General features: G+C 45.0%; 1 protein-coding gene across 2 annotated transcripts; it reads right to left on the bottom strand.

Annotated features, from left to right (window-relative positions):
* Positions 1-6,902: 6,902 nt before the first annotated feature.
* Positions 6,903-21,193, bottom strand: grhl1 (grainyhead-like transcription factor 1). Of its 2 annotated transcripts, XM_067243234.1 has the most exons (15): positions 21,025-21,193; positions 18,598-18,784; positions 18,044-18,117; positions 17,423-17,810; positions 16,572-16,654; positions 16,086-16,242; positions 15,750-15,861; positions 14,848-14,942; positions 12,550-12,796; positions 12,329-12,456; positions 9,890-9,918; positions 9,531-9,613; positions 8,531-8,616; positions 7,522-7,586; positions 6,903-7,419 (listed from the first exon to the last, which is right to left on the bottom strand). In XM_067243234.1, exons 1-15 carry the CDS (start codon positions 21,042-21,044, stop codon positions 7,305-7,307), a joined length of 1,869 nt encoding a protein of 622 aa, XP_067099335.1. In that variant the 5' UTR covers positions 21,045-21,193; the 3' UTR covers positions 6,903-7,304. The 2 variants fall into 2 exon arrangements, with proteins under 2 accessions (XP_067099335.1, XP_067099336.1); XM_067243235.1 differs by lacking the exon at positions 7,522-7,586.
* Between the last annotated feature and the right edge of the window lie 3,803 nt (positions 21,194-24,996).

Below are 24,996 nucleotides of genomic sequence, written 5' to 3'. Positions count from 1 at the left end.
TATCCAATGGCAAATGAGACGACGCGTGAACAGTGCATGGTAGCCATGCGATTGGAGGAAATAGGGTGCGTGGCTGTTGGTGGGCGCGCAGGGGGAGTCAGCAGTGTCAGGGTAAACCCGATGAACTGCTAGTCTGAAAACTAGGCAAAAGGTCGCCCCAGTGCAGAATAAGGGGAACCGTGAGTTCCCCTCGTGTGCCTGGCCCGTGATTGCTTCACTGCAAAGTTAGTTGATGAAATTTCACTGATTTGTGTTCATCTGTTTTCCAATAATGAAACACTATGCTGTTGATATAAAATGTGTTTCACATCTAAAACGTTTACACCAGTCATTAGATAGCAGTATCCATACAGATTGGCAAATTGTCTAACAGATTCAACATTGTATCAATAATATATTCATAGTATAATTTTTATAAATCAAAATGTTTACATTAGTGACACTAAACACAATGAAACACGAAAGGCCAATGGGTAAACGTTTTGGACCCTGTTAAACAGTAGGTAAACATAGCCTCTTGAGATAGATCATCTATTGTTGATTATTTGGCTAATATAACAATAACTAAAACGTTGTTATAATTGCATTTGTATTAATGTTGTTGGATTGCAATGAGATCTGAGTGCTTCTAGGCATAGATCAGGGTGTAGAGCTGTCTTGTGTAGCTCATTTTTCATCACCATTTGGCGGGACAGAATTTTTGGCTGAAGTTGTAAACAATTCCTTCAAGGAACTTCAGGGTGGAGTTTCTGGATAACCTCACCTACTGAATTTGAGATGTCTTAGACTGTAAATTATTCTTTGTTTTTTCAGAGCTATCTGTTCAAATATAGAAACACACATGACTTCCCCAAGACAGGCAAAACACATTGTGTTGTAAATGTTTTACCACAATATATGTACCACACTCACTATGTAAAATAATTCAAATTGAATAAAGCCATCAAGTGTCTCTCAGTGCATGTCAGGGAATTAAAATTAGTTTTATTCCAGGCTACTTTGACAACAATTTTACTGTTACATCACCATACTTATTCCAATAAAATAAAAGTCCCTTGTCAACATGACCTACTTTGTAAAAGTGCAACATCGTTTCACTCAAATAACAAAAACAAACGCGAAGCAAAGTAAAATGTATCTCAAACTAATGAAGTAATCTGTTCAACCAACCCACTGTCTCCAGTCCCCACCCACCCCTTCTTGATATGTTTGTCCCCAGTCTGAAGTGGGCCACGCTGTTGGTGGGCAAGTGGGAGCTGTTGGGAGGGTGGCAGGTATGCCCTGGCATGGCATGGCATGGCAGGGCATGGCATGGCATGGGAGGCCTGGTAAGGGAGTGCCCTGCTCCTTTGTGACTCACTATGACCTCAGGGTGCTGGAGCAGCAGGCCAGGCAAAACAGGAGGGTTGTGCAATGCAGCAAAGAACCAGCAACTGGGGAGAAGTGAGAGAGTTTGGAAGGGTAGGAGAGAGGGAGGACAGGACAAGAGGAGCTGGAGCAGCCTGTTTGTGTTATAAGTGGGGCAGACAGAATGAACCCGTCAAGAGGAACTGGAGTAAAGGTTACGCTTGTCCTAACCAGACCTCCACTCTAACCACCTCTCCTGGATCCTGCACCCTCCCCCGCACTCCACCCCCTCAGAAACTCCTAGAGAGGACACAGGAAAGGGGGAGTGGCCCAGGCGGGGTTAAATATACCACCCCGGAGCCTATATTTCACTGTCGGGTCCACAGTCTGACATCTTACATGGCTTCAGGAAAGGGTGTCAAGTAGTTACTCCCACAAGAGGAGTGCCTTGATAAAGTATGTGTTATATTAATCTCTCTCTCACTCACTCTCTCTCTCTCTATTTATCTATTTTTCTGTCTGTGTCTGTAAGTATAAGACTGGAGATTTCATCAAAAACAACAGTTTTCTTTAGGCCTCACAAGCCAGGCCTTCCCAAGTCAGTGTTCAACAGTATAATCAGCTGGTTTGGCACAATCATCTGGTATTTTGTTTTTATTGCAACATCAAAATATCACGAATGACTCACCCTTTCATACGTATGTCAATAGGTTTTACATTTTAGGTGCACACAAAGTGACATGAACTTTCACCTGCATGCAGAGAAAGTCACATAAAGCATTGTTGAAAGAGGCCTCCTCCAGTCTTGATAATAATCACAACCAGCAAACGTATGTGGCCATTCAGGTTCGTGTACGTTTCAGTGTTGTAAACATTTTGTTTAAATGTTATAAACATCTCACTGAACCAGAAAGTTCTCCTCATTGCTCACATGCAGTTCTTGTAAAACAGCAGATATTCGTATATATCTGCTGAAGTATATTCTAAGATATGCATCGTTTCCATGAGTTTGAACATTTGCTTGTACTGCATTGTCATATTTCTACTCAGTCAGGTGACAACAGTCTGAGATTGATTCCATAGTGGAAACCTCCATGAGATCCATGTGGGTGAAAGGGGAAAACATTAGAGGTTCATGGTCCCTTCCTTGCTTCCAGCTTTTTGGGGGTGTTAGTAGGAATATTGGACTGAGCCTTTCTCTCTCCTTTTGAAGGCACTCCTCTGAGATGTTATGCAAGGACTTCAAAGAGACTGAAATACTCTTGCAGTAGCTATCTAATGACAGGGAGTTTGGTATTTAGGTGAAAGGATACACAACATAATACATACTGGGTGCCTGCTGACAGTAGTCATTTTACCCACAGTGGCACATGTCCCCTGACGTATTCCAGTGCCACTTTGATAAACAGCAGCATGGCAGCCTGCGCCCACTTCTGACAGGTTGGCATTACTGGAATAGATAGAAGATTAGCCTCCCTCTTTTCTCAGGTCTCTTTCTAGCAGGTGGTTAGCCTTTACTCTATCTGGTCCACACTGGACCACAATCAAAATCCTGTCAGCAGTTTACTGAAGGATTGGTATAGTTTACAGTTACGGCATTTTGTAGATTAGATTTCAGGAATTTCTCTTGAACAACTTTGTTTCATTTCTTGTGTTTATTCCGCTGACCTGGTTTTGTCTAGTGGGGTCGATTAGCTGCATGCAGCTTCATACGGTAGACGTGTAATAAAACAATCCTCCATTCACAGTCCTTCAGCCCCCAATCAAACCCATATGTGTATTTAAGTCAGCTGTTGCCTATTTTTTGAGTAGCCTGACATGTATAGCACAAGAACACCCCCTTAAAGCACAGCGATGAATCACAATGGCAACAGTAGTTGCCTCCCTACAGGCCTGGGGATTGGTGGATATTGGTTTGCCAAAGCCAATCTGTTACTATGACACACAAGCATGTGAGAGAAGCTGCTGATTTGCCGTCTGTTGTCCTGGCAACGGAGAAAAGGGAGGCAGGTTTCTGAGAGCTTTTCGTAACGGCTTCCTGATAGAATTGTTGAGCTGGTCTGAGCATGTGCACTGGGCTGGCTGATGATCTCTAGAATATTATAGTTTTTTTAATGGATCTTCCTTTGTGTTTTATCTGGTCTGTAAATTAAGGGTAGGGGTTTACTGCTTCATGAAGAACCAAAACCTATTATTCATGACAGTTTTTGTAGGGAGAGACTGCTTTCACTATGTTGCTTGTGCAGTGATTCTTTTCTGTGTGTAATTCCTGCCCATAAGCAGATAATTTCACCACTTTAAGTCCCATTTAAAGCTTATTCAGTAGGTATAAGCTTTTTCCTGTTTGCTGTCTGCAGTGTTCATACTGTAAGTGACATGATATATATACATATATATTTAACCTGACAGTCAGTGACTTTTTACAGTTTAGTTTTGGCAACAAATATGGATCAAGCTGTGTGTGTGTGTGTGTGTGTGCGCGCGCGATAAATATATCTGCATCCAGGTTTCAATGTTTAAGCACCTGTAGTCTCTTAGTAATGGATCTGCACAGGGGAAACTACTATCATTCCCCACGAAAGTCATGTTCTAGAAGTGGGTCATTAAATTTGTGTCAAGTGATAAAAATGACTGTATTGACTATAATGTAACACTGACCAAAGTTATACTATGACATGTGGTCATATTATTACAACCAGCAACATGAACTGGGTGTGCACACCATCCACAGCCAGATCAGGACCAGGTGTTTTCTGAGGGGCCGACCATTGGCTAAGATCCTGTAACAGGCTGTTAATCTTGTCAAACCTTTGTTCGACAAGCCCAAATACTGACAACTAACCAACAATGGTGAGCAATCTACAGCTGTATGTAGTCCCACAACTTGATTACAGGCAGTTCGCACACAAACACCAGAGTTGCAACCAACAGCACAGTGCCAAAAGTGACTAAACACCTTGAGAATCCTAGGGCCAACCGCACCCAGCAGGTCAGGTTAAACACCACCCCGTTTGAACCCTTGACCCTCAGCACTGGCGCCCCCCAGGGGTACGTTAGTTCCACAGTTCTGTTCACCCTGTTCACCAACGAATGTGCATGCACCACTGCTAACAATGACTTGATTACCTGTACTGATGACACAGCTATCCAGGGTCTCACGTCAGACACAACAGATACAGCTGTGTGCAAACCTGTGATTCATAACTTTTTCCAGTGGAGCGACAAGCATGAACTCAACATTAAGAAAACAGAGACCCTAAATCCCTTGACCAGGTCGAGTCACATTGAGCCTGTGTGTGGTCACAGGTGAAGGGCGGTGGCTTCTGAAGGAAAATATAGCAATAGGAAGGAGTGGAGGGAGGGGGATAAAAAAAAATGCCATTAGGGTTGCCATGCAACCATCTCACCCCCCTTCCCAACCCCCTCAGTGGGCGAGCGGAGAGGTCTGGAGCAGAGCTCACTTGGACACCTGACAGACAACTTAGCTACACAGCAACCAACTGGAGCTGTGATGGAGAACATCATTTGGGTCCAGCAAACCAACATCCAGCCAAACAAAGGATAAACAAAAGAAGGGTGAGAGAGAAAGAAATATAAAAAAAATACATATATACATAGCTTATGATATAATAGCTTACCGTATATATAAGCTATTATATAAGCTATCATATTATTTATATTCCCTGAGATGAAATACAGAGAGATAAAGAGGACAGAGAGAATAGAGACGGAATACTGAGGAAAAAGAGGGACAACATTATCAAAATCTTGGCCCCTTTGGTTTGCCTAACCGGCATTCGAGCCAGGACAGAGGGCCACACCATGAGGGAGAAGGAGAGATAGGGCCAAAGCACCAGATGGTTGCGTGCTCGAATGCTGTGCCAGTTGCATGGCTTTTCCCGGCCTGCTGGTTAAAGTACAACTACCTCTGTCCATCTCAGGCCTTATCTCCCTACCCAGAGACCCTTTCTGACAGTCATGGTTTTACACACCTCGATCCACCCACCCACCGCACCTAGATTGCTTTCGTGGAATTTATCCTCGTGCTTGGGTTATTACCATTATTTACAAAAATGACCACAGACGTCATTGACACTCTGGCATTCCTCAGGGCTGTCTATGTGGTGCAGATAACTACAGCAGCAATCTGCTGTACTCAGATTGTTGTTGACTCGTATCACTTAGTCTGATGTGCTTCCAGTCAACTGTAGCTTGAAGCTTGGTTGGAGGTTAGTTTCCGAAACGAAAATAATCTTTATGTAAGGGACAAACTAAATGTGAGACAGAAAAAGCAGTGGCTTTGTGGCGGAATTCGATTTGAAATGCCTCTTCAACGGCTCTGTAATCTTCCTTGAAAACGAGAGGTGTGGACTCGCCCCCAAAATGTCCAGGGCTACCATATCTGGTCGTGTTGGGATGAAAACTCAGGGGGTGAGGACACAAAGTCTGAGAGTTTTTAGCTAGCGAGTGTGTGGCCAGGATGTGATGTCATACCTGATTCGTCGTGTTTGCTGCCCAGACATCTGGGGTCGTGTGTATCATGCAAGGCTGCATCCGTTGTGTACTCTGGAGCTGAAGGCTATTCTGCTAAGGCCCCACACGCACTACCAACCAGACAAGCTATTGCAGCTTTTATTGGACACTTTAGATTACATACAGGAGACACCTCTTTAATCTTCTCTGCTAAAAACACGTGTTCAGTAACGCACGCATACAAGTAACATTTCTCTCTCAGCACTTGCTGTAAATACTATGCTTGAATTGTTGGAAAATGTCATATAAAAACATTATATTAAGAATAATAGTAATATATATTTTTATATACTGTAAAAAAAGAATAAAAAAAGAACCCACCCCCATGGCTTAATAAATATAAACACATTAAGTACTTTAATACAAAAAGAAACCTGTGAAAAAACATATGTATTTTTCAAGATGTTTAAAAGTCAGTATCATGTTTTGTCATTTGATATGTATTTAAAAGGCTCAAACATGAAAAAGAAAACTGTCGATCTAGTTGTCTGAGCTTAAATATCATATTGCACTTAAATCGCAGACCAAGAGGAGTAGATCTCTAGAACATTATCTGTATGTGAGTTAGTGGTAGATACAAACTTTCTCTTAATACTTACATCAAGGCCATGTTCTAAATGGTTCTTAGCAAAATGACTGCTCCCACATCAATCCCAAATCCACCTATAGAATAATCTTGGTTTTAACACAACAAAAACATGGAACATGTAGTACATGGTCCCAACAGCCAGATTGCCAGTCAGTTTACACACTAAACACTCATGGTTATAGTAAAACCATTACACTTAACTTAGGGAGTTCACACAGGCTGCTTAAGGTTCAATACAATACCTGTGTGTAGCGTGTCGATTTGTGTGCTAAGTATCCCATTAATTATAAGAATGACATTGTCAGTGCTATGGCTTCAGAAGGGGAGAGAGCAAGTGAGCAGAGGGGATAGCATGCTATATGTACATGCAGCATCACCTATCAGAACAGTGCCAGTGCCACCCGTCTCTCTGTCAGACAAATATTCCATTACAATACAAAGACAATGAGAAAGTGTTTGCATAGCATGAGGTATAGCCACACAACATTCTGTACAGAACAAAAGAACTAACATGCGTTACGTATATAAAACAAAACTATCACAAAATCTTTACAAAAGTACCAACAACAAAAATTGAATCAATGTCAATCCTGTACATACTGTATCCACAGCAAATGTTCTTGGTGTGAGTGATGTTATTGAATAGCATTCGCTATCACATTGTATTAATGATTATAAACTGTCTCGACAAAGTCCTGTCTATTTTTGTTGTGTGGGCTTATGGCATAGTAGCTAGGTATGTAAACCACAAGTCTTCACTCATTGGATGCCCACCTCTCCAATACCTTCATCTAATTGGACTAATGAGAGTCACATGTCTTCACCTCTGGGCCAATTAGATCTCTGTGAGGGTGAGCTTGAACATTCCCCCCAGTTCCTCCATGGAGATCTGAAAGGTGTCTTCATTGGAGTAGTGCCTGATAATGTTGTCATCCATGTTGACCAGAATCCTGGCACAGAGACAGATAGAGCTTTCAGTAACATGTGTTATTAAGTGTGTGCTTGTTTGGATACATCTTCTTCATAATCACATTTATCTGTGTGATGTTTACCCTTTCTTGCATTTCTTGTAGACCTTCCCCACTTTATCCAATGGCAATTCATATTTTTCTGAAATCTAGAGGAAACAAAATCCTTTTAGCAAAATTCAAAAAAAAAGAGGTTATAGCAGATCAGTGCCATCAATACCAGTGGGACACTATCAACAAATGGTAGACGTGCAATGAGTTGAAGCAATCATCCCCTCTCACTCTTCGGGTACACCATTTAAAATGGTTTTTGTTGTGTAATGAGTGGTGGACATGATGCAAGTTGCTGTTGACGTCTGGTTGCTCTGACGGTTATATCACTGTCGAGAGGAGGGACACTTCCAGCCTGGTCTCCTCCAGCCCAACCCCCCGGCCCCCACTGCTAAGCTCCGCAAGACTCCGCTGGACATCCTGTCTGAGGGTCCTACTGTATGTGACCTTCCTAACCCCTCTCTCCGGTCCACCCTGCAGAGCCCCCCGGCAACCCCCTCCTCCCGCCCCAGAACACCCAGAGGCCAGGCCTCATCCTGTCACAACTAATTTGGCTTGTGGTCAAGGCGGTTGGGGACCCTGGAGAGTTCCCCCAGAGCAGAGGGCACCCCACTTTGTCTAAGAGGCCCTCCCCGAAGACACAGACAGACCCCCCTGGTTAGAAGGGACCGTAGACTGTGAGCAAATGAGGGGTCGAGGGAGAGAGGTAGGAAAAGGGATAGATGGAGAGGTGTAAGGGGAGAGGGGGAGGAAAAAGAAAAGCAAGGGGAGGGAGGGAGAGAGACAGAGATAGAAAGGAACAGGCAGGGGGAGCAAAGGGAAGTTTTGCCACAAACAGGCCCACCCACCCTGGTGTGGAGACACTAGAGGATGTGGTCAGACTCCCATCCGTGTCCTCAAGTAACACCACACCCATTGAGTCTAACCCTGCATGCCTTGAGCCCAGATCTAACCCTGCATGGAGAAGCAACCACCAAACCTTGAGGGATTCAAGGATTGGTGTGGCTGACGCAAGTTGGGGGTTTGATGCTACTGGACTTACAGCTTCCACCAAGCCTTTCAGGGTTGGGTTCTTCAACATGACAGCGTCAAACACTTCCTCCGTCTCCTTACGCACGTACAACAGGACTACGAGGGAGAGCAGAAACACTGTGAGGGGCAGTATACACACACACGCACACATACAGGCATACAAACATACACATATCCAGGTCTAGGTTGGGTTTGTGGGCCTCACCTGAACCCAGACTGTGTTTTCTCTGGCGGCAGGCCTGGTCCAGCACAGACCCAAAGTGGGAACAAGGGCCAGGCTCTGCACAACACAGAGAGGGCCAGCTACACTCTCACACAAACACAAATTTACCACTCCCGAAAAAGATTATCTTTCAAGCAAAAAAACCCTCAAAACTGACTGAAAAGGAAATAAATTCATTGTTTCGTAAGAATGTTTTTCAAGACCTTTGCAGTTATTTTTGGAAGAGGCAAAAGTGACCTTTCAGTGAGGTAAGAATGCATAAAAAGCATGCCTTTGTGTTATTGCTGACTTCATGTTTTTTTTACATTAGTGACACAGGAAACTATACTAAGTATAACGTGTGTGTTATTCTGTGTGTCCCAAAGAATAGAGTGTGTGTTCATATTTGGATCTAAGCTAAAGAGCATGTCCTTGTGTGTGTGTGTGTGTGTGTGTGTGTATGTGTGTGTGTTTAAGGGAAAGATAGGAGGAGGGGGTGTGTGGATGTGTATTTAGTTGTGTCAGGGAAGCTATTGGAGGGGGGCACCATGCCTCTGTGTGTGTGTGCGTGTGTGTGTATGTGTGTGTGTGTGTGTGTGTGCTTGTCTAGGGCGGTTGTTATGGCTTTCTCCCTGAAGGCCAGGTTGCTTGCCTTCCCTCCCAGGGGCAGTGGGACGTGTTTTCTAGTCTCATACACCAACACACACACACAAAGACACCGTACAAGGAGGGTAAATCCCTGATAGGCACGTGTAACAATAACATAAATAGAATGATGCAATACACACACACACACACACACACTTACCTTTCTTTGGCTCATCTAGTCTGGCCAGCTTGTTAGGAGCGGATCCAAACTCCTCCTCTGTGTATGGCCTCTTCATTCCAGAGCTTGATGGAGACACACACACACACACACATTAATGCACCATCATTCACTGTTTTCAGTGTTAGCTATGATTTTATTTACAACCAGCTAAAAGGCCTTGTGACACACACACACACTTTCCCAGAAGCTTCCTGCAGAGTGGGGTCTTCTCCCTAGAGGGGCTGGGTTTGGTCTCTCTTTAATTGCCCATGCACTTACCCCAGTCCCTGCTTCTCTAGTACCAATACAATCTCACTACACGCAAAATGTGCATGAAATCAATGTTTCCAGGAACTCACCTGTCCTCACCATCTTCTGAAGAGAAAGGCTGCAGGGACAAAGGGCACAATGACATGCGTTATTAAGTTATTGATCAAGTTAAGCTGCAGGAAAACCCACAGATGGGTACATGCAATCTTATGAATTAATTATTTCCTAATGTATGCATCATTATCACCTAATTTTCAGAGGGAGATATTAGAATAATACATCAAACACAACAGATGTTAACATTTTCATAAAAATACACTATAATCTTATGTACAAAAGTGAGAGTCTGAAATATCCAGGCTTGTAGCCATAGACTACACACACATGCACTGCAGTATGGTTCAGTTTTTTTGTGTGACATTTTTATCACTGTTCATTCCCTTCCTCTACACGTTTATTGTAGCAGTGCGAAACAGAGAAATGTTTCTCCCAAATCAATGAACCCAGTTTTCAGGGTCAATCTCATAGCTTTCTCAGTCTGATCCACCTCCCAACCTTTATCCCCAAATCCTGGTCAATACTAACCACTTTTACAGGTATGTAACAGCCCTAATCTGTAAATTACTTCTATAATGCAGGAACCGGTCTAGAATCAATACAGCTCTCTCCCACAGAAAACCCGTTCACCTCCTAATAATAACTGACTGGCTGTTGGCCAACCAGGAGTTCACTGGGTTGCCATTCTAGGTTCAGCCGTCTGTCACCATGCACCAAAACACATTATTTCCCCCCTCAACCTCAATTTTACCTCAACACAGTGAGAAGAAGCAGAGAAAGGTAAACAGTCGATAGGGTTATTTTCAGCTGAGCTCAGTTTGTTTATGCAGGTCAAACGCCTCGTGGCTCTGTGGAATCAGTGAACTCATTGAGCCAGGGCAAAACCACAGCGCCGCCCCCAACCAACAGGGGGCAACCACAGACTGCTTTCCACACAGACGCGCTGCACAGCCTACTCAACCAGTCTACCTGGTGACCCTGCAACATCTTGTATAGCAGAAATGTGTATGCATAACATTCCAGGAAGAGGTCAGTGTAAGGACTCAGAGTCCGGAGGTGGAGGTGCGGTTGGCACTTGGGGGGGAGGGATGATCATAGAGATGATGACACCTGACAAGACATGCAGGCACAGCATGCCTCAGATGCAGGTGTCTACAGCCCTGACCCCCCACTCCCCCCAACCTCCTCACCCTTCTCCCTCATCCCCTCTCTCTCGCCCTCTTACCTCTCTCTCCCACCACCCTCCCTCCCAACTCCACTCAGTTCTTCTGCACTGAGATTTAGAAAAACAAATTGCAGCCGGTACAAATCCCTGCATTTGTTTTGATTCAATCTACATTGAATTGGTCCAGCAGCGTCCTGTCATATCCTGGCATGACCTGTCAGGTGTCAGGTGGCTGAGCGGTGAGGGAGTCGGACTAGTAATCCGAAGGTTGCCAGTTCGATTCCCGGTCATGCAAACTGACGTTGTGTCCTTGGGCAAGGCACTTCACCCTACTTGCCTCGGGGGAATGTCCCTGTACCTACTGTAAGTCGCTCTGGATAAGAGCGTCTGCTAAATGACTAAATGTAAATGTAAATATCCTTCCTTCAGAGAACACTTGCCAAGGCCATCTCTGTCTCTCCTATCAGAGGCTTGTGGACCCACCCTGGCCATAAAGGCAGGGACTGTAGCACTTCTCTGGATCACACTGTTCCAGTCATCTGGCAGAGGAGACTGTTTGGTCGCCTTGACCTGCTCCTTGCCCCCCCCCCCCCCCCCCCCCCCCCCCCACCCCGACCCACCTCCTCCCTCAGGTGGTTGTGTAACTGCAGTCCAGAGCTACACGGGACGTTGCCCACAAGCATAACAAACCAAACAAACTGAACCCATTGGTAACTATCTATATGTATATAAAACGAATGGGATCTGCGGATAGTCAACAGACACCAGGCAGGGGGACTGGCATGAGGAGCGGCAGCAGCTGTGTGCTAATCTGTCTATATTCAGAGAGAATCTATCTCATCCAAGTATCTTTCCCTTTCTCAGTGGACAGGTTGTCTGGTCAGTGTCTCTGGCTGACACCCTGACCCCTGCCAGTTGTATCTGATTGCTTGGTCACACGCCAAACACGCTTCCACAAGAGACAGGTGATCAATGTCCAGCATCACTCATCCCAGTGAACTCACATTGCAGCTGACAATCTAGCTAGTCCACCTCTCACTGTAGAGTTAGGGTTGGGGTTAGGGTTCGTGTGCATAGGGTGCATGTCCTGGCTAGCATTAGCTGGCTAATGGCTGTTTATGAGGGGAGATCAGTTGCGCGTGTGTGTCAGAGGAACCAACATCCAACCCTTGCTTAAGGCAAGTGAAAGAGGAACCGATATTGACACAGTGACATCTGTGACACTGATGAGGGTGGTGTTGGAGTAGTCTATGTGCCTTCTGAATGGGGTCGAGTAAGGTTCTGCCTTTTTGGGAGGGGTACTCACATGGCGCTGGAAGTTGGAGAAGTGCATGTCCGGGATGAACAGAACTGGCTGGGTCTCAAAGTCCGTCATCATCTTGAAGACTGTGACATCATTACGCTTCTGTAGGAGGGGCACTTTGACGTCCACAACTATTGAAACCAATGAGAAACCGATAAGTCTGTGTGTGTCTCTGTGTTCGTGTATGCTTGGATGTGCTTCCGGAGGACTCCGTGGTCACTCACAGTTGCCCAGGGTGGCGTTCAGGTCCGTGGCCTTGCCCTTCCGGCGGGACTGCTTGCGCTCCTCGTCCCTGATCTTCCTCTCGGCTCCCTTGTCACAGAACACCTTGATCTGGCAGTAGGCCCGGTGGATGGGCTTGTTACTGCGGGTGTTGTAGCTGTAGGTGTCAATCTGCAGATTCAGAGGCAAACCCTTCACACCCTTCTGGGACGAGAAGTCTGTGCTCAGGCAGTTCACTGAGATGAAGATCTGAGGAAGAGAAGAGAGGAGAGAGTTTAATACCATTGGGATAACAAGCTTCATCGGTAGAGTAGAAAAAACCCTACATTTTACCATTATGATTCGATCAATGTGTGTCTACTTGATGCTGCCTTTGACATCCTTTACTGAACAATGAGAACACTGTCCCTGGTAAGACTCGACACAACAATAGGCTAAGTGTTGTGCAATTGTGGCACCTGTCAAGCTTGCTCCCCAGACCTCAGTGTTTGTCTCCCTCTTGTGGGTGAAGCTGGTCATCACAGGTTGACTCCCTTCTATTGACGGAAGGCCAAACAAGCCCAAAATATCTACACATCTCATACCTAGTAAGGTCATATCCCTTTGCCTTCTTGGACTTTTGACATTGTGATAAAATGAAAACTAGCTGGATATAAACCGTATGGTCACACACCACAAGCACACAAAACATGTTCAGTCTAACTGCAAGTGTGTTTACAGTCAGGTAGAGGCCTGAAGAGTGTAAACATTTAGTAAAGGCTGTTCCCTCTTTGAATGTCCGTTAAACAAACGGCTCCTGCGTTTAGGTTTCAAATCGCCAGAGGGCCCAACGACAGCAGAGAGAGCATCTATTTACACTCAGCAGCACGCGCTCTATGACAGAGCAGTCCCATCAGTCTTCCACATCCCTCTCAGTGTCATCCTACACCTGGCGGGACTGGGGCTCAAATAGACAGCTGCTGTGTATGTGTGTGTGTGTGTGTGTGTGTACATACACCAGATGAAAAAATACAAGGATGAACATCCTATAGACACAGGCCCCAGGCCACGAGACACCAAGTAAAGCAGATCCACATCCTGGTAGTGTGTGTGTATGTGTGTGTGTACGGTCCTTCATATGAGCCTGTGTGTGTGTGTGTGTGTTTCAGGGACACACACACACAAGCTCACCCTGTGGCACCAACTTGTCTGCTTCACTCTTTGTTAGCCTATCCTAGCCTGCTTGTCTTAGCCATCATGGTTCACAGGTAACAATAGACACGTCAACAGCCCAAGCTCAGCAGAGAAACATGGAAAATTGCACAGTCGAGGTTCTGACTAACAAAACCCAACCAACTGGTCTGGAGTGTAGACGACTCCCCTCATCTGTTTATTTCCTCCTGAATTAACTATTAATCATGTCTCTCTTTTAGTCTCTTTTTTTTTTTTTTTTCATTTAGCAGACGCTCTTATCCAGAGCGACTTACAGTGAATACAGGGACATTCCCCCGAGGCAAGCAGGGTGAAGTGCCTTGCCCAAGGACACAACGTCAGTTGGCATGACCGGGAATCGAACTGGCAACCTTCGGATTACTAGCCCGATTCCCTCACCGCTCAGCCACCTGACTCCCTCTTCTTGTCGGACAGGCTTTCATCCCTGGCAGTTACTTCCAGCCCTTTACCCCCTGCTGGGTTTCCTCATTCCAGCTTGTATTGTTGAACACGGCTTGCCTGCAACACGCCCCGCACTCACGTCACTTTAAGCCACAATAGGGGTGACGGGTATCGGGTTAAGAACGTCGTCCCTCGACAGTAGACAAACACACGTATGTCTGGAAACATACGTCTGCGCGTCTCTACGCAACGGGTCAGCCCCAGAAAAGACTGGTAAGACTCCTTCGTGATCTTCCAAACCACTTTCCAAACAAAGCGATAGAAAGGGAGCAGGCGATCTCAGACAAATTGGTTGGAACATCACCTGACACCGTTTCTACCGCACAACAAATGTTATCTTTTGGAATTGTCGTCAGCTGTGTTGGGTTATGGAGTTACCAGACTAACAGTAGGTGTAACACTATATGGAGATTTTCACCATCTATAAATTCTTGGAAAAAAGATGATTTGAGAACCCAAACCTCCTCTTCTGCTCATAGTATTCACTGCCAGGTAATCCATTGCAAAAATCTCAACACAGTCCACATAGACCTATAACAAAAGGTTTTGTGGGTTTTGAAGTCCTTTTGTAGTCCTAGTTGTCTAGATGTCCATCCAGTGGGATCTGACCTGGTCTGGGAGTGGCAGTGTGTGTTCTGCAGCCTCACCTTGGCCTCCTCGTTCATGTCCCAAGTGAAGGAGATGGCATTGTAGGAGATCTCCTCAATGTTGCTGATGGTGTTGAAGCTCTCCTTGTAGTCTGCTGAGAATGACAAAGACCAAAACGGAATTCAAGAACTGTCTGCGGCCTTAGTTGAGGATGTCCAAGGTGTCTAAACAGTCAGAAGAAAGCTTGGGTGGTGTGAGGAATGAGAAGCGCGTTTAGGAACACAATTGATTTCGACTGGGGCTCCTCAGGGGGTGATGTTCCACCCAGTGAAGCAGGTAGACACGCCAGCAGTGCCCTCTCACCTACAGGTCCACCATACCTATCAGACAATATACTTTTATCTCCCAAGCAGAACTAAGCTCTTCTTTCACTCCAGCTAGAGCGCATACAGAGAGAGATTGATCAGTCTACATACACGGCTTTAAGCTGCTCTATTGTCTTGGCTCTAGACAGCACCCAGCCTGGTTTACACAGGGTCAACAAACAAGGTCATTATCTCAACCCTTCTCTCAATCATCCAATCAGGTATTATTTAGGGTTTATTAGAGTATGACCAATTGTGGATGTGCTTTAACTAAAAAGGTATGTATGTGTCAATGTGTGAGTGTGTGTGTGTGTGTGTGTGTGTGTATGTGTGAGCAAGCCTCTTTTGCTGGCTGTCTTCCTGGTGTGTAGCTAGCTGGGGCATGCAGCTTCAGCTGGGACAGAGGGAGCATGTGACACCACTGAAGGAAATGGAGGGTGACGGTTGCACAACAAGCCAGCAAACAACAGTGAATCACGCCAGGACGAAACCAAATGAGGGACAAGGGTGGAGTGCGAGGTGCAGCCGGCAGACGTCCGGGCCGATAAAGAGACGATTCTCAGTTGGTCCATGACGGCTTAGTCAAGGCTACTTACCAATGTCCAGACACCTCTGTTTGGCCGTGTGCTGTCGGGAGTGCCAGTACTTCCAGTGTTTGAGCTGGTCGTCTCTGCACTTCTCCTCCCCAAACACAACCATCACCACACTCTGGAAAACCCAAGACACACAAGGAATCTCAAATATATACAGTAAACATTAACCCTTGAGGGTTTAGGTTGGTTGAGGGGCAGTTCTATGGGCGTACGTGAAGCCCTCTGTGATGTTGCTTGGAAAAAAGGCCGTACGAATACAATTGGATTTGATTTTGATTGATTAATACACACGCAATGCAGAGGAACAGTCGGGTAGACACGCTCGCACATCTCTCTTACCCTGACTTTGGTGATGGGGTTGTGCAGGCCTTTGCTGTTTTGAATCTCTCTGAGTGTGATGGGGTAGAACTGTCCCTTGTTGAGGTAGGTCATGGTTCCGTCACCCGTCTTCTGACGCAGAGACTTGGACGCCTCCAGAGTGTACTCAAAGTTATCCCTGGTCCAAAAACAGTTCCCTTTTTAAGTCTTTGTCCCTTCAACACCTCACCTTTTTTTCCACGCATCACCCACTTTGAACCAAGAATCGCCATTGCACTGCTTGTGGGGCTACACATTTGAATAGCGCTAAATCATGACCCAAAATCTGACTAGTGTCACATTGGCTACGATAACATTGTTGTGCTATTGTGGTGGCATTGTGACTTTCACACTAGGGCTGATCTGGTGTCTCCCCAGTGGCGCTGCTGAATGAGGCCATTCTCGGGAGTCTCGTATCAGGGTCTGAATGGCCGAGTGAGAAGGCGGGCGGGCGAGCGGTGGGCTTACCCCTGCACGGTGTCAAACGCACTGTAGTCCTCGGGCGTGATGGAGGCCATGCGTAACTGGAGATCCCCTGGGAACGGGAACACCTGTGACACACAAAGAGAGAGAGAGGAAGAGAGAGAGAAAGAGAAACCAATGTCAGATGGCTGCTACTGCATACTACTCTGAGTTATCACTGAGTAATGGTCTGTCTGTCTGTCTGTCTGTCTGTCTCTTGGTCTGTCTGGAAACCCTGCCAATTCCTTTACTTTCTGACTCTTTCTTACAAATAATGACACAAGTACAGTGCAGTAGCTTTAGTATATGTTCTTATTGCAGAGCATTCATGGGATGACAGGTATGAAGTTCTACATGGTCTTCGCTCTCTGCTCTTCCTCTTCTCTAGTTCTCACTGTCTCGCTCTCGCCCACTGAAGGGGAAACAAGGAAACCAAGCCACTTCCCTTCGCTCCCCTCCCACCATCCCTCCTTTCTGTCCCTCCCTCCTCCTCTCCCAGTGTAAGGGGGTTTTGTTGGGTTATCCCTTTCTAAGGTAATCCCCCTCCAGGTTAGATAGAGAAAGGGGAGAGAGAAAGGGCTTTGGCTATTGTAGGAGAAAAGTACAGCACTTTATTGTGTTGGCCAGACAATGGCATAATAACATGCTGGCCGCTATTTTGGCATGTTCAAATAAAACCAGGGAGGCCTGAGCCCACCTCTGGCTGCATGGGATCAGGTGAAAGAGCCATTGTCTTGGGGGGAGAGATCTGAAAGAGGGGTGGTGGGGGTGGAGGTGGAGGTGAGGGGGGGTAATGCAGGGTGAAGGGATGGTGGGGGTTGGAGGAAGGGGTATTAGATCCCCCATGTATAACCAACCTCCTGGGAACCGTCCTTGAAGCCCTCGGTGAAGGTGGAGTCGGGCGTGCGTGGCTGGGTGTTGGGGCTGAACTGGCTGTGGCTGTGGCTGTGGGGGTGAGATCCGCTCTGGGCGAGCTGCCGCTCGAACATGGAAGCATGGCCGTCCTGCTCGCCTCCGCAGTGGTTGGGCACCGTCACGGAGAAGCCGTGGGAGGGCACCTCGGTCTTCACCGGGTAGTTTTGCATGGCTGCTATGGAGACGGTCACTGTGGTGTCGGGAGGGGCAAAGGATAACCTCTTGTCCTGGGCCAGCTGGTTGGGGACGAGGATGTTGAAGGGGCCCTTCAGGACCTGGATCCTGCTGTCTGAGGCCATGGAGGACTCCTGGAGAGGAAGCATCAGGTGTCTGGAACACAGTGGCAATATGAACAACCACAACAGGAGAACTCAAGCCACACGGTTTGGGGGTGAGATGAAAGATGAATATCAGACCAAAAATCTTTTTATTCAAATGTTGTCCAACTCAACACATACACCCCCCCCCCCACACACACACACACACACACACACAAACACTAGCCCCCGAAAGACCTCTCCCTTGCTATGACCATGGAGGTTGTTGTTGAAAAGGGATGCTACCTTTTGTTAGGATCCACATCAGAGCCCATCACATCGGTCTTGGTCTGGGATATTGTTCTCTTCTCCCGGGGCACCTGGGGAAGGTAAACACAGCCGCTCACTGTCAGTCTGACCACAGCACAGCAGCAGTGGCAAAAGCCTGCTGTCTAAATGGGCAGTTCAGTGTTTACACATATGAAGCTGGGTAGCCCTGGCACAGACTGCACATGATTTTATTGTATTTCAGCCATGCAATCTCTGATCTCTTATTTTGAAAAGGGGGGATTTTTTGCTTCATTTATTTTGACAGAAACAGGAAAGGCAGGGGAGGGAGGGAGGGGGAGGGGGGGTCACATGCAGGAATTGGGCCCCCACGCCACCCTCAGCTATGATTTTGATGCACTGTACTTTCATACTCTCATAGTTATAGTCCTAGGGCCTACACATTCTCAATACAGTTCCTAACTTTCCAGACTCTATTCCTAAATTCCAAAGCCGACGTAAAGCCGGATCCGGACTCGAAAGTTTGAACTTGTTAGAATTACATTCCAACCTTGTGGCTCTTGTCCTGTTACCTTATAGTAGTCATAGAGCAGGCCCAGAGCAGCGGCGCTGTCCTCATCTCCATTGATGCTCATCATGGCCTTCGTGGCGGCGGTCAGCGGGTTCTCCAGAAAGGACTTCCAGGCTTCGTCCTCTGTGGTGAAGTTCCGGCGCTGACCATAGCCCGGCTCATTCTGCAGTACCAGGACCGCACGCTTACTGAGGCAGATAGGGAGAAAGGGGGTCGGGGAGGTCGATGAAGTGATCCTGGTATTGATTTAGAATTTTAGCACCAATGGAATGATGTATTGTAATGCAGAACTTAGGGGGGTGACATCATACATGTATTGGCGGATATGGCCCTCATTTTCTACAGTACCTTTTTCAGTTTAAAAAGCGATCTAAATATTGAGCAAGGACTTAAACCTAAAATCCACAGAGCAAAGGCCTGTACAATCAATCAAGCCTTGTTTCTAAGTGATCAACGGGTTGTAGCGATCAACAAGGCAGTGTTCTCTCTGTTCTGAACCTGCTTAACTTGTAGTGACACTGTGATTGTGCTAGAAATCTCAACACCTGACAAATGACAGCATTCAGAGAGATGCTCTACTGGCTCTTCCAGTGTGACTGCTTTAATCAGTTAACCTGACATATCTACACAGAGCGATCTTACCTGGAACATTCCTGTCAGAGTGACCATTGTTGTTCACAAGGAAACCTGTTGTAGAAGAACTAACTCAAGTGTCATCTTCCTCCTCTTTCTCTTCCTGGTGCTATTTACCTTCTCATCCTCCTCTTCCTCCACCTCCGCATAGCCCTATCAAACTCAACTGTAAACATTCCTAAGGTCAACTTGTCATGTCTCTAGATAAATCAAATAGTCAGGTGGACGGAGCAGGAGGAACTGTCTTTTTTTAGTCTTTTTCTTTTTACAGAACGTACTTGTCACAAAGTGATTACGTAGAGAAAGCCAGCAGGATTTAGGGATTTTTAAAAGCGGGTAGAGTAAGATATACAACATACTAACTCTATGTAAAAAAGATAATACATTTTAAGTTTCTACTGTCATAGTAAGACAACGTTTTGCGAATTACTCTATATAAATTATAACAATTAAAATGTTCCAAATGGATAAAGCCTTCAATGGGGACAATCAACCAAAACATTTTACCCATCCATAAGACACAAAGCAAGTCTACGATTGCCACTAGAAAACGATCAAAGATTGTGGTCTCTAAGGAAGCAAATACTTATTCTCTGAATGGTCAATGTAAACTGGCAATTAGTAATCCAATATCTAATTGTTTCTTTGACAAAATGTCGAGTGTGGAGGTGTTAGGGATTTGCAACCCGATAGATCCGTTATTCATTGGCAATAACAATTTGATGACATGCAAACTTGGTTAAGAGAATACAAGTCCCTCACAGAAATGTAATAGTCCTAGTGTTGAGGAAAAATCGGCCTCGCCAATTACAAAACCTATTTATGCAAAACCAATTATCCTTTATTTGTATTTTTTTTATTTTCTGATCTAACTAAACTAAAAATGAAACAAACAAACTTACGTTTTTAATTAGATCAATTTCAATGAATTAGGTAAATTAAACAGATTTTTTAGAAGTATAAATTTAGAAATTAGAAGTTTAAATGTCATCCTTGTTCGTCAGACAAGAGAAAGCTTGCTTACATTGTCTTTCTTACTATAGGGGCCAACGCCTAACAGGTGTACGATTTCACTGGTGTCAACAGTCTCCTTGCAAATGCCCTCAAATTGACAAAATACATATAATCATTCTTTGAAAGAATATTAAATAAATACTGGAATATTTTATTTGTTTCAGTGATACATTTATTATAATACAATTTGATGGGCTATAAAGGCTATAACCTAAAAAAAAAAAATATTAATCCAAAAGCAAGTAGACCAACGTAAACCAACATTTATTAATCTGACAAGAAAAACCTTAAATCCACATTTTTTTCTAACGCTTGCAGTGACGATTAACAGTTCCTGAACAAACAAAAGTAAGGCTAACCACATAACTGTAAGCGAAATCAAATAGTGATCCACCCAGCAATTTCACAGGACGGTGAATCGTTAGACTAGGCTTCTTGGAACTAGCGCTCCGACTCGCACGACAGGTGGATACACCTGTGCGCCATGCAGGCAGGAACATGACAGGTGAAACTGCGATAAGCCTCAAACGGTTCTCCCATAAACGGATCCCAACACCGTGTGAAGATGTTGAAAGACAAAAGCCTACTCCTTTTGGCAGGCTGGTAAAAGTAAACTCTGCCACGGTTGTGGGACAACAATCCACCTGAACGTAGACAAATCCCTCAAAACCTTAAAAAAAGAAATCGGTCGGGCATTTTGCACCAGACCTGGTTATAATAGGCTACAGTTGACGATACAGTTGATTCTTCTGGACTTCCAGAGGTGAATGAAAACACTTACTTGTCATGCTCCTGTGACATCTCGGTTGGTCGAACTGGACTTTCTAGTTGGTACTGTAAATCCGATCCGTCTTCTTTGCCCTGAAAAACTCAATCACGACGCAGGATGAGGGCTACGGCAAAAGTGTCTGTGAAAGAACGGGTTTTGTCGGCTTTTCTCGCTTTTTGGGATATACCGACAATCTGAGGCCGGTTTTACCTGTGACAGGGCATCGGATTGGATTACAACGGTCTGAAGGGAGGGGCCTAATAGTCAATAACATTTGTTTGTACTTTTCATTGGTCCACCAGTAGGCTCGGTTAGGAGTCAATGAACTGATTGGAATATGCAAATAAATTGATCCGCCAATTTTATTAGTCCAATATCTTTTAATAAATTGTCATCCGTGATACAAACCTTTTCTAGCCAAACTCATACTCATACATGTATACGATATGTAAAGTATGCATTTTACCAGAGTTTACAATCGAGTCAAGGACATCATTATTTAAACCCACTGCAATTAAGGATCTTTATCAGTTGGTAACTACATGCAAACAGCAAGGAAATCAGACTATCTTTAGTATCAGACTATCTAGTGTAGGCCTATACATGTTCAGGTAAACTTTGTTTTCACAGTTACAGAAGTACTATAGAAAGTAGAAGAATTACAAAGAATTTCAACAACAAGAATTGAAAGAGAAGTATAAGACGTCATAAAAAAAGACAAATATAGATTTAATAAAAACAGTGTGTACAGTGAGTGTAGTGACTTGAAAAAAGCAATAGGTGAGGAGCAGAAGGATTTCATCTGTTTGTTGTAGCACACAGTGATCACATCTCCCTCTAAGCTCAGCCTTAAATCCACGGCAAACTGTTTTAGGCCGATCAGAGGCTGAAAAGAAACACTCCAAGGGAAAACAAACAGCAGTTCTCCTTAGTTAGGGAGCTTTAGAGATGCTATCAGTGATATTCAAAGTCAAACTGTATCCCTACATGCCACAACAGAGGCACTGTGCAGCAAACAAACGTCTGTGATCCTGGGTGCTGACTAACTGTTTATTTATCCCACTGGAGGGGTTTCTGCTTCTCCAGGTCACCCAGGAGCTTGATAGGGGGCTTTGACGATGCTATCAGCAATATTTCATGTTTATCCCAACACTCGGCAGCAAAGGACCAATGGAGAAGCAAACAAACGACCCTGATCCGGCATCCTAGTCAACTGTTTATTTATCCTACTGAAGGGGCACCTGCTTCTCCTGGGCTTCTAGGAGCTTGTTTGTGTTTGCACTAAGGACATGAGACAGAACCAGGTAGGGATACAGGCAGGAACTGGGATGAAGCCTGGGGCTGGGAATACAGTCATAGACCTGAGATAAAGGAGAAAGAGAGAGGGGGGAGGTCTGAAGGAAAGAGAAAGAGAGAGGCCAAAAGGATAGAGAGGAAGGGGAGAGAAAAAGAAAGACAGAGAGAGAGACAGAGGAAGAGAGACACATTTTAACATACATTACTCAAGGGGTCAACATCAGCTACAATATTTGTACACAGATCCATTTGACATTATAACCTTGAGAAATGTGCAATTGATATATTTCTAAATCCAATGCCATACAAATAAGAGTTTTAAAGGTGGACATGATAACATCTTAATTTATTTTTCCGATTCATACGAAGGCTTCAACGAACAGACTTTTTTTAAATTACAAGTGCTCCAGGCATTGGTATAACCGTGATACAGATGTCTATTCTCAGCAACAGAACTCTCACAACCAGAGTTCCACCAGCGTGATGAAACAAGATATCCGCTGCTCTGTACCCTTAGACAAAAAGTCAAGATGATGTCATTTTGTTTTGAGAAGAGACAGTGATGCCGAGAGCGGTGAGAGAATGGGGATGTTTTACCAAACTTCAGATGCAGGTCAAGTTCCTTAGTAATTACATTGGTGGACAGTACTCAACCAGAACAGATATCTTACAGTCTTCCAAGATAGATGAGTAAGCAACCCTGTTCTAATGTTCAGCTGTCCATAAGTTCACGGCTCCTCCAGGATGTGTGCTTTGTTTTCATGGATTAGTAGTGTACGGTTACTTTCTGAGGTGGGAAAAATACCGCCCCCCATCACCATCCCCATCCCCACTTTCGGATCCCGCTCATCCTGGAGTTACTGACAGTTGGGGCTGTCGTCCTGTTCCTCTCCACCTCACTCCAGGTATTGTCTGTTTAACCAGGATACCATGGAAATGAGATGCAAATCCAGCCCTCTTCTCCAGGCTTGTGAGCACTTGTCTAACAGTGTTGATGAGTGATTCATGTTGGAGTGTGTACATCAGGTTGGGATCAGGACGGTGTCCCGTCTCAAGCCTTGTGTTGCCTGACTGCTGTTAGTGGAAGATCTATGTAAATATACCAGAGTGTTGGCAGTGAGCCTCTGGATGATTGGTAAACAAGGCTTTCAGCCGTGTGCTAGTTGTATGGGGATAACAGTAATGTAAAATATCTGTAATAAAAACCCTTCAGGTCTTGATTTGAATATGATGTGAACAATGTAATTATATGTGCTCTGTGACTTTCCTTTTTTTTTGGGGTGTCAAGGCTACAGACTTGTACATGTGTGGAAATGTGTGCAGTCATGGAACACGCCGTCAGGATGACCAGAGGTGAGAGATTTGACGGTGTTTTGCTGAGGCTTGGTGTAGATGTTATCACACTGCTCTCTCAATGCTTACACTACAAACACCCTGATACAGCGATGGCAAGGCTGACCCGTATGGGGCTCCCCCCAGTCTCTCTCTCTCTCTCTCTCTCTCTCTCTCTCTCTCTCTCTCTCTCTCTCTCTCTCTCTCTCTCTCTCTCTCTCTCTCTCTCTCTCTCTCTGTGTCTTCCACTGCTCTCTCTCTCTCTCTCTCTCTCTCTCTCTCTCTCTCTCTCTGTATCTCTCTCTCTGTGTGTATCTCTCTCTCTCTCTCTCTCTGTATCTCTCTCTCTCTCTGTCTCTCTCTCTGTCTCTATCTGTCTCTCTCTCTGTCTCTATCTATCTCTCTCTCTCTCTCTCTCTCTCTCTCTCTCTCTCTCTCTCTCTCTGTGTCTTCCACTGCTCTCTCTCTCTCTCTCTCTCTCTCTCTCTCTCCGTATCTCTCTCTCTGTGTGTATCTCTCTCTCTCTCTGTATCTCTCTCTCTCTGTCTCTCTCTCTGTCTCTATCTGTCTCTCTCTCTGTCTCTCTCTGTATGTCTCTGTCTGTATGTCTCTCTCTTTCTCTCTCTCTCTCTCTCTCTCTCTCTCTCTCTCTCTCTCTCTCTCTCTCTCTCTCTCTCTCTCTCTCTCTCTCTCTCTTTCTCTTTCTCTTTCTTTCTCTCTCTCTCTCTCTCTCTCTCTCTCTCTCTGTCTCTCTGTCTCTCTCTGTCTCTCTCTGTCTCTCTCTGTGTCTCAAAACTTGAGTATTGAACTACAGTAACATGTAAAATATAGTCCACGTTTGCTGTCAGGCTATGCATATTGTGTTTATTATTCTTTGGAAACATATTTGTTTTTCTCTACCGTAACACTGCTGTTGCTGAGACCATTTTAATTACTTTCACTCAACCCAGCAGGTAAACCACAAACCCATTTTTATTCACAATGAAAGGAGAGCATGGCATCTGAACCGTTTGGGTGAGATACAGAAAAAATGACAGCAGGAAAGTAACCTGTAGGGTAAACTGCTACAGGCCCAGACATTTACATGAGCAAATGAGGTGTCACAAACACATCCAAGTCTCCCTCTCATCAATCATTCCTAATCCACCTCTCCACTCTGCTCATTTGCTCTGGATAAGAGCGTCTGCTAAATGACTAAATGTAAATGTAAATTACCAGGAGAAGACCAACACAACAATGGGCTGCCTTCTTATAAATGTTTGCACCTAAAGCATGCCGCATGTTCTTTTTTGATTTTTCCTCCCTTTCATTTTTTCTTTCCCTCGTTCTTTCTCTCAAATTTAACTGGTTAACTTT

Source organism: Osmerus mordax, chromosome 9, assembly GCF_038355195.1.
Source record: "Osmerus mordax isolate fOsmMor3 chromosome 9, fOsmMor3.pri, whole genome shotgun sequence".
Taxonomy (NCBI): Eukaryota; Metazoa; Chordata; class Actinopteri; order Osmeriformes; family Osmeridae; genus Osmerus; species Osmerus mordax.
Note: the sequence above shows the minus strand (reverse complement) of the source record. Positions and strands in the feature narration are given on the sequence as shown.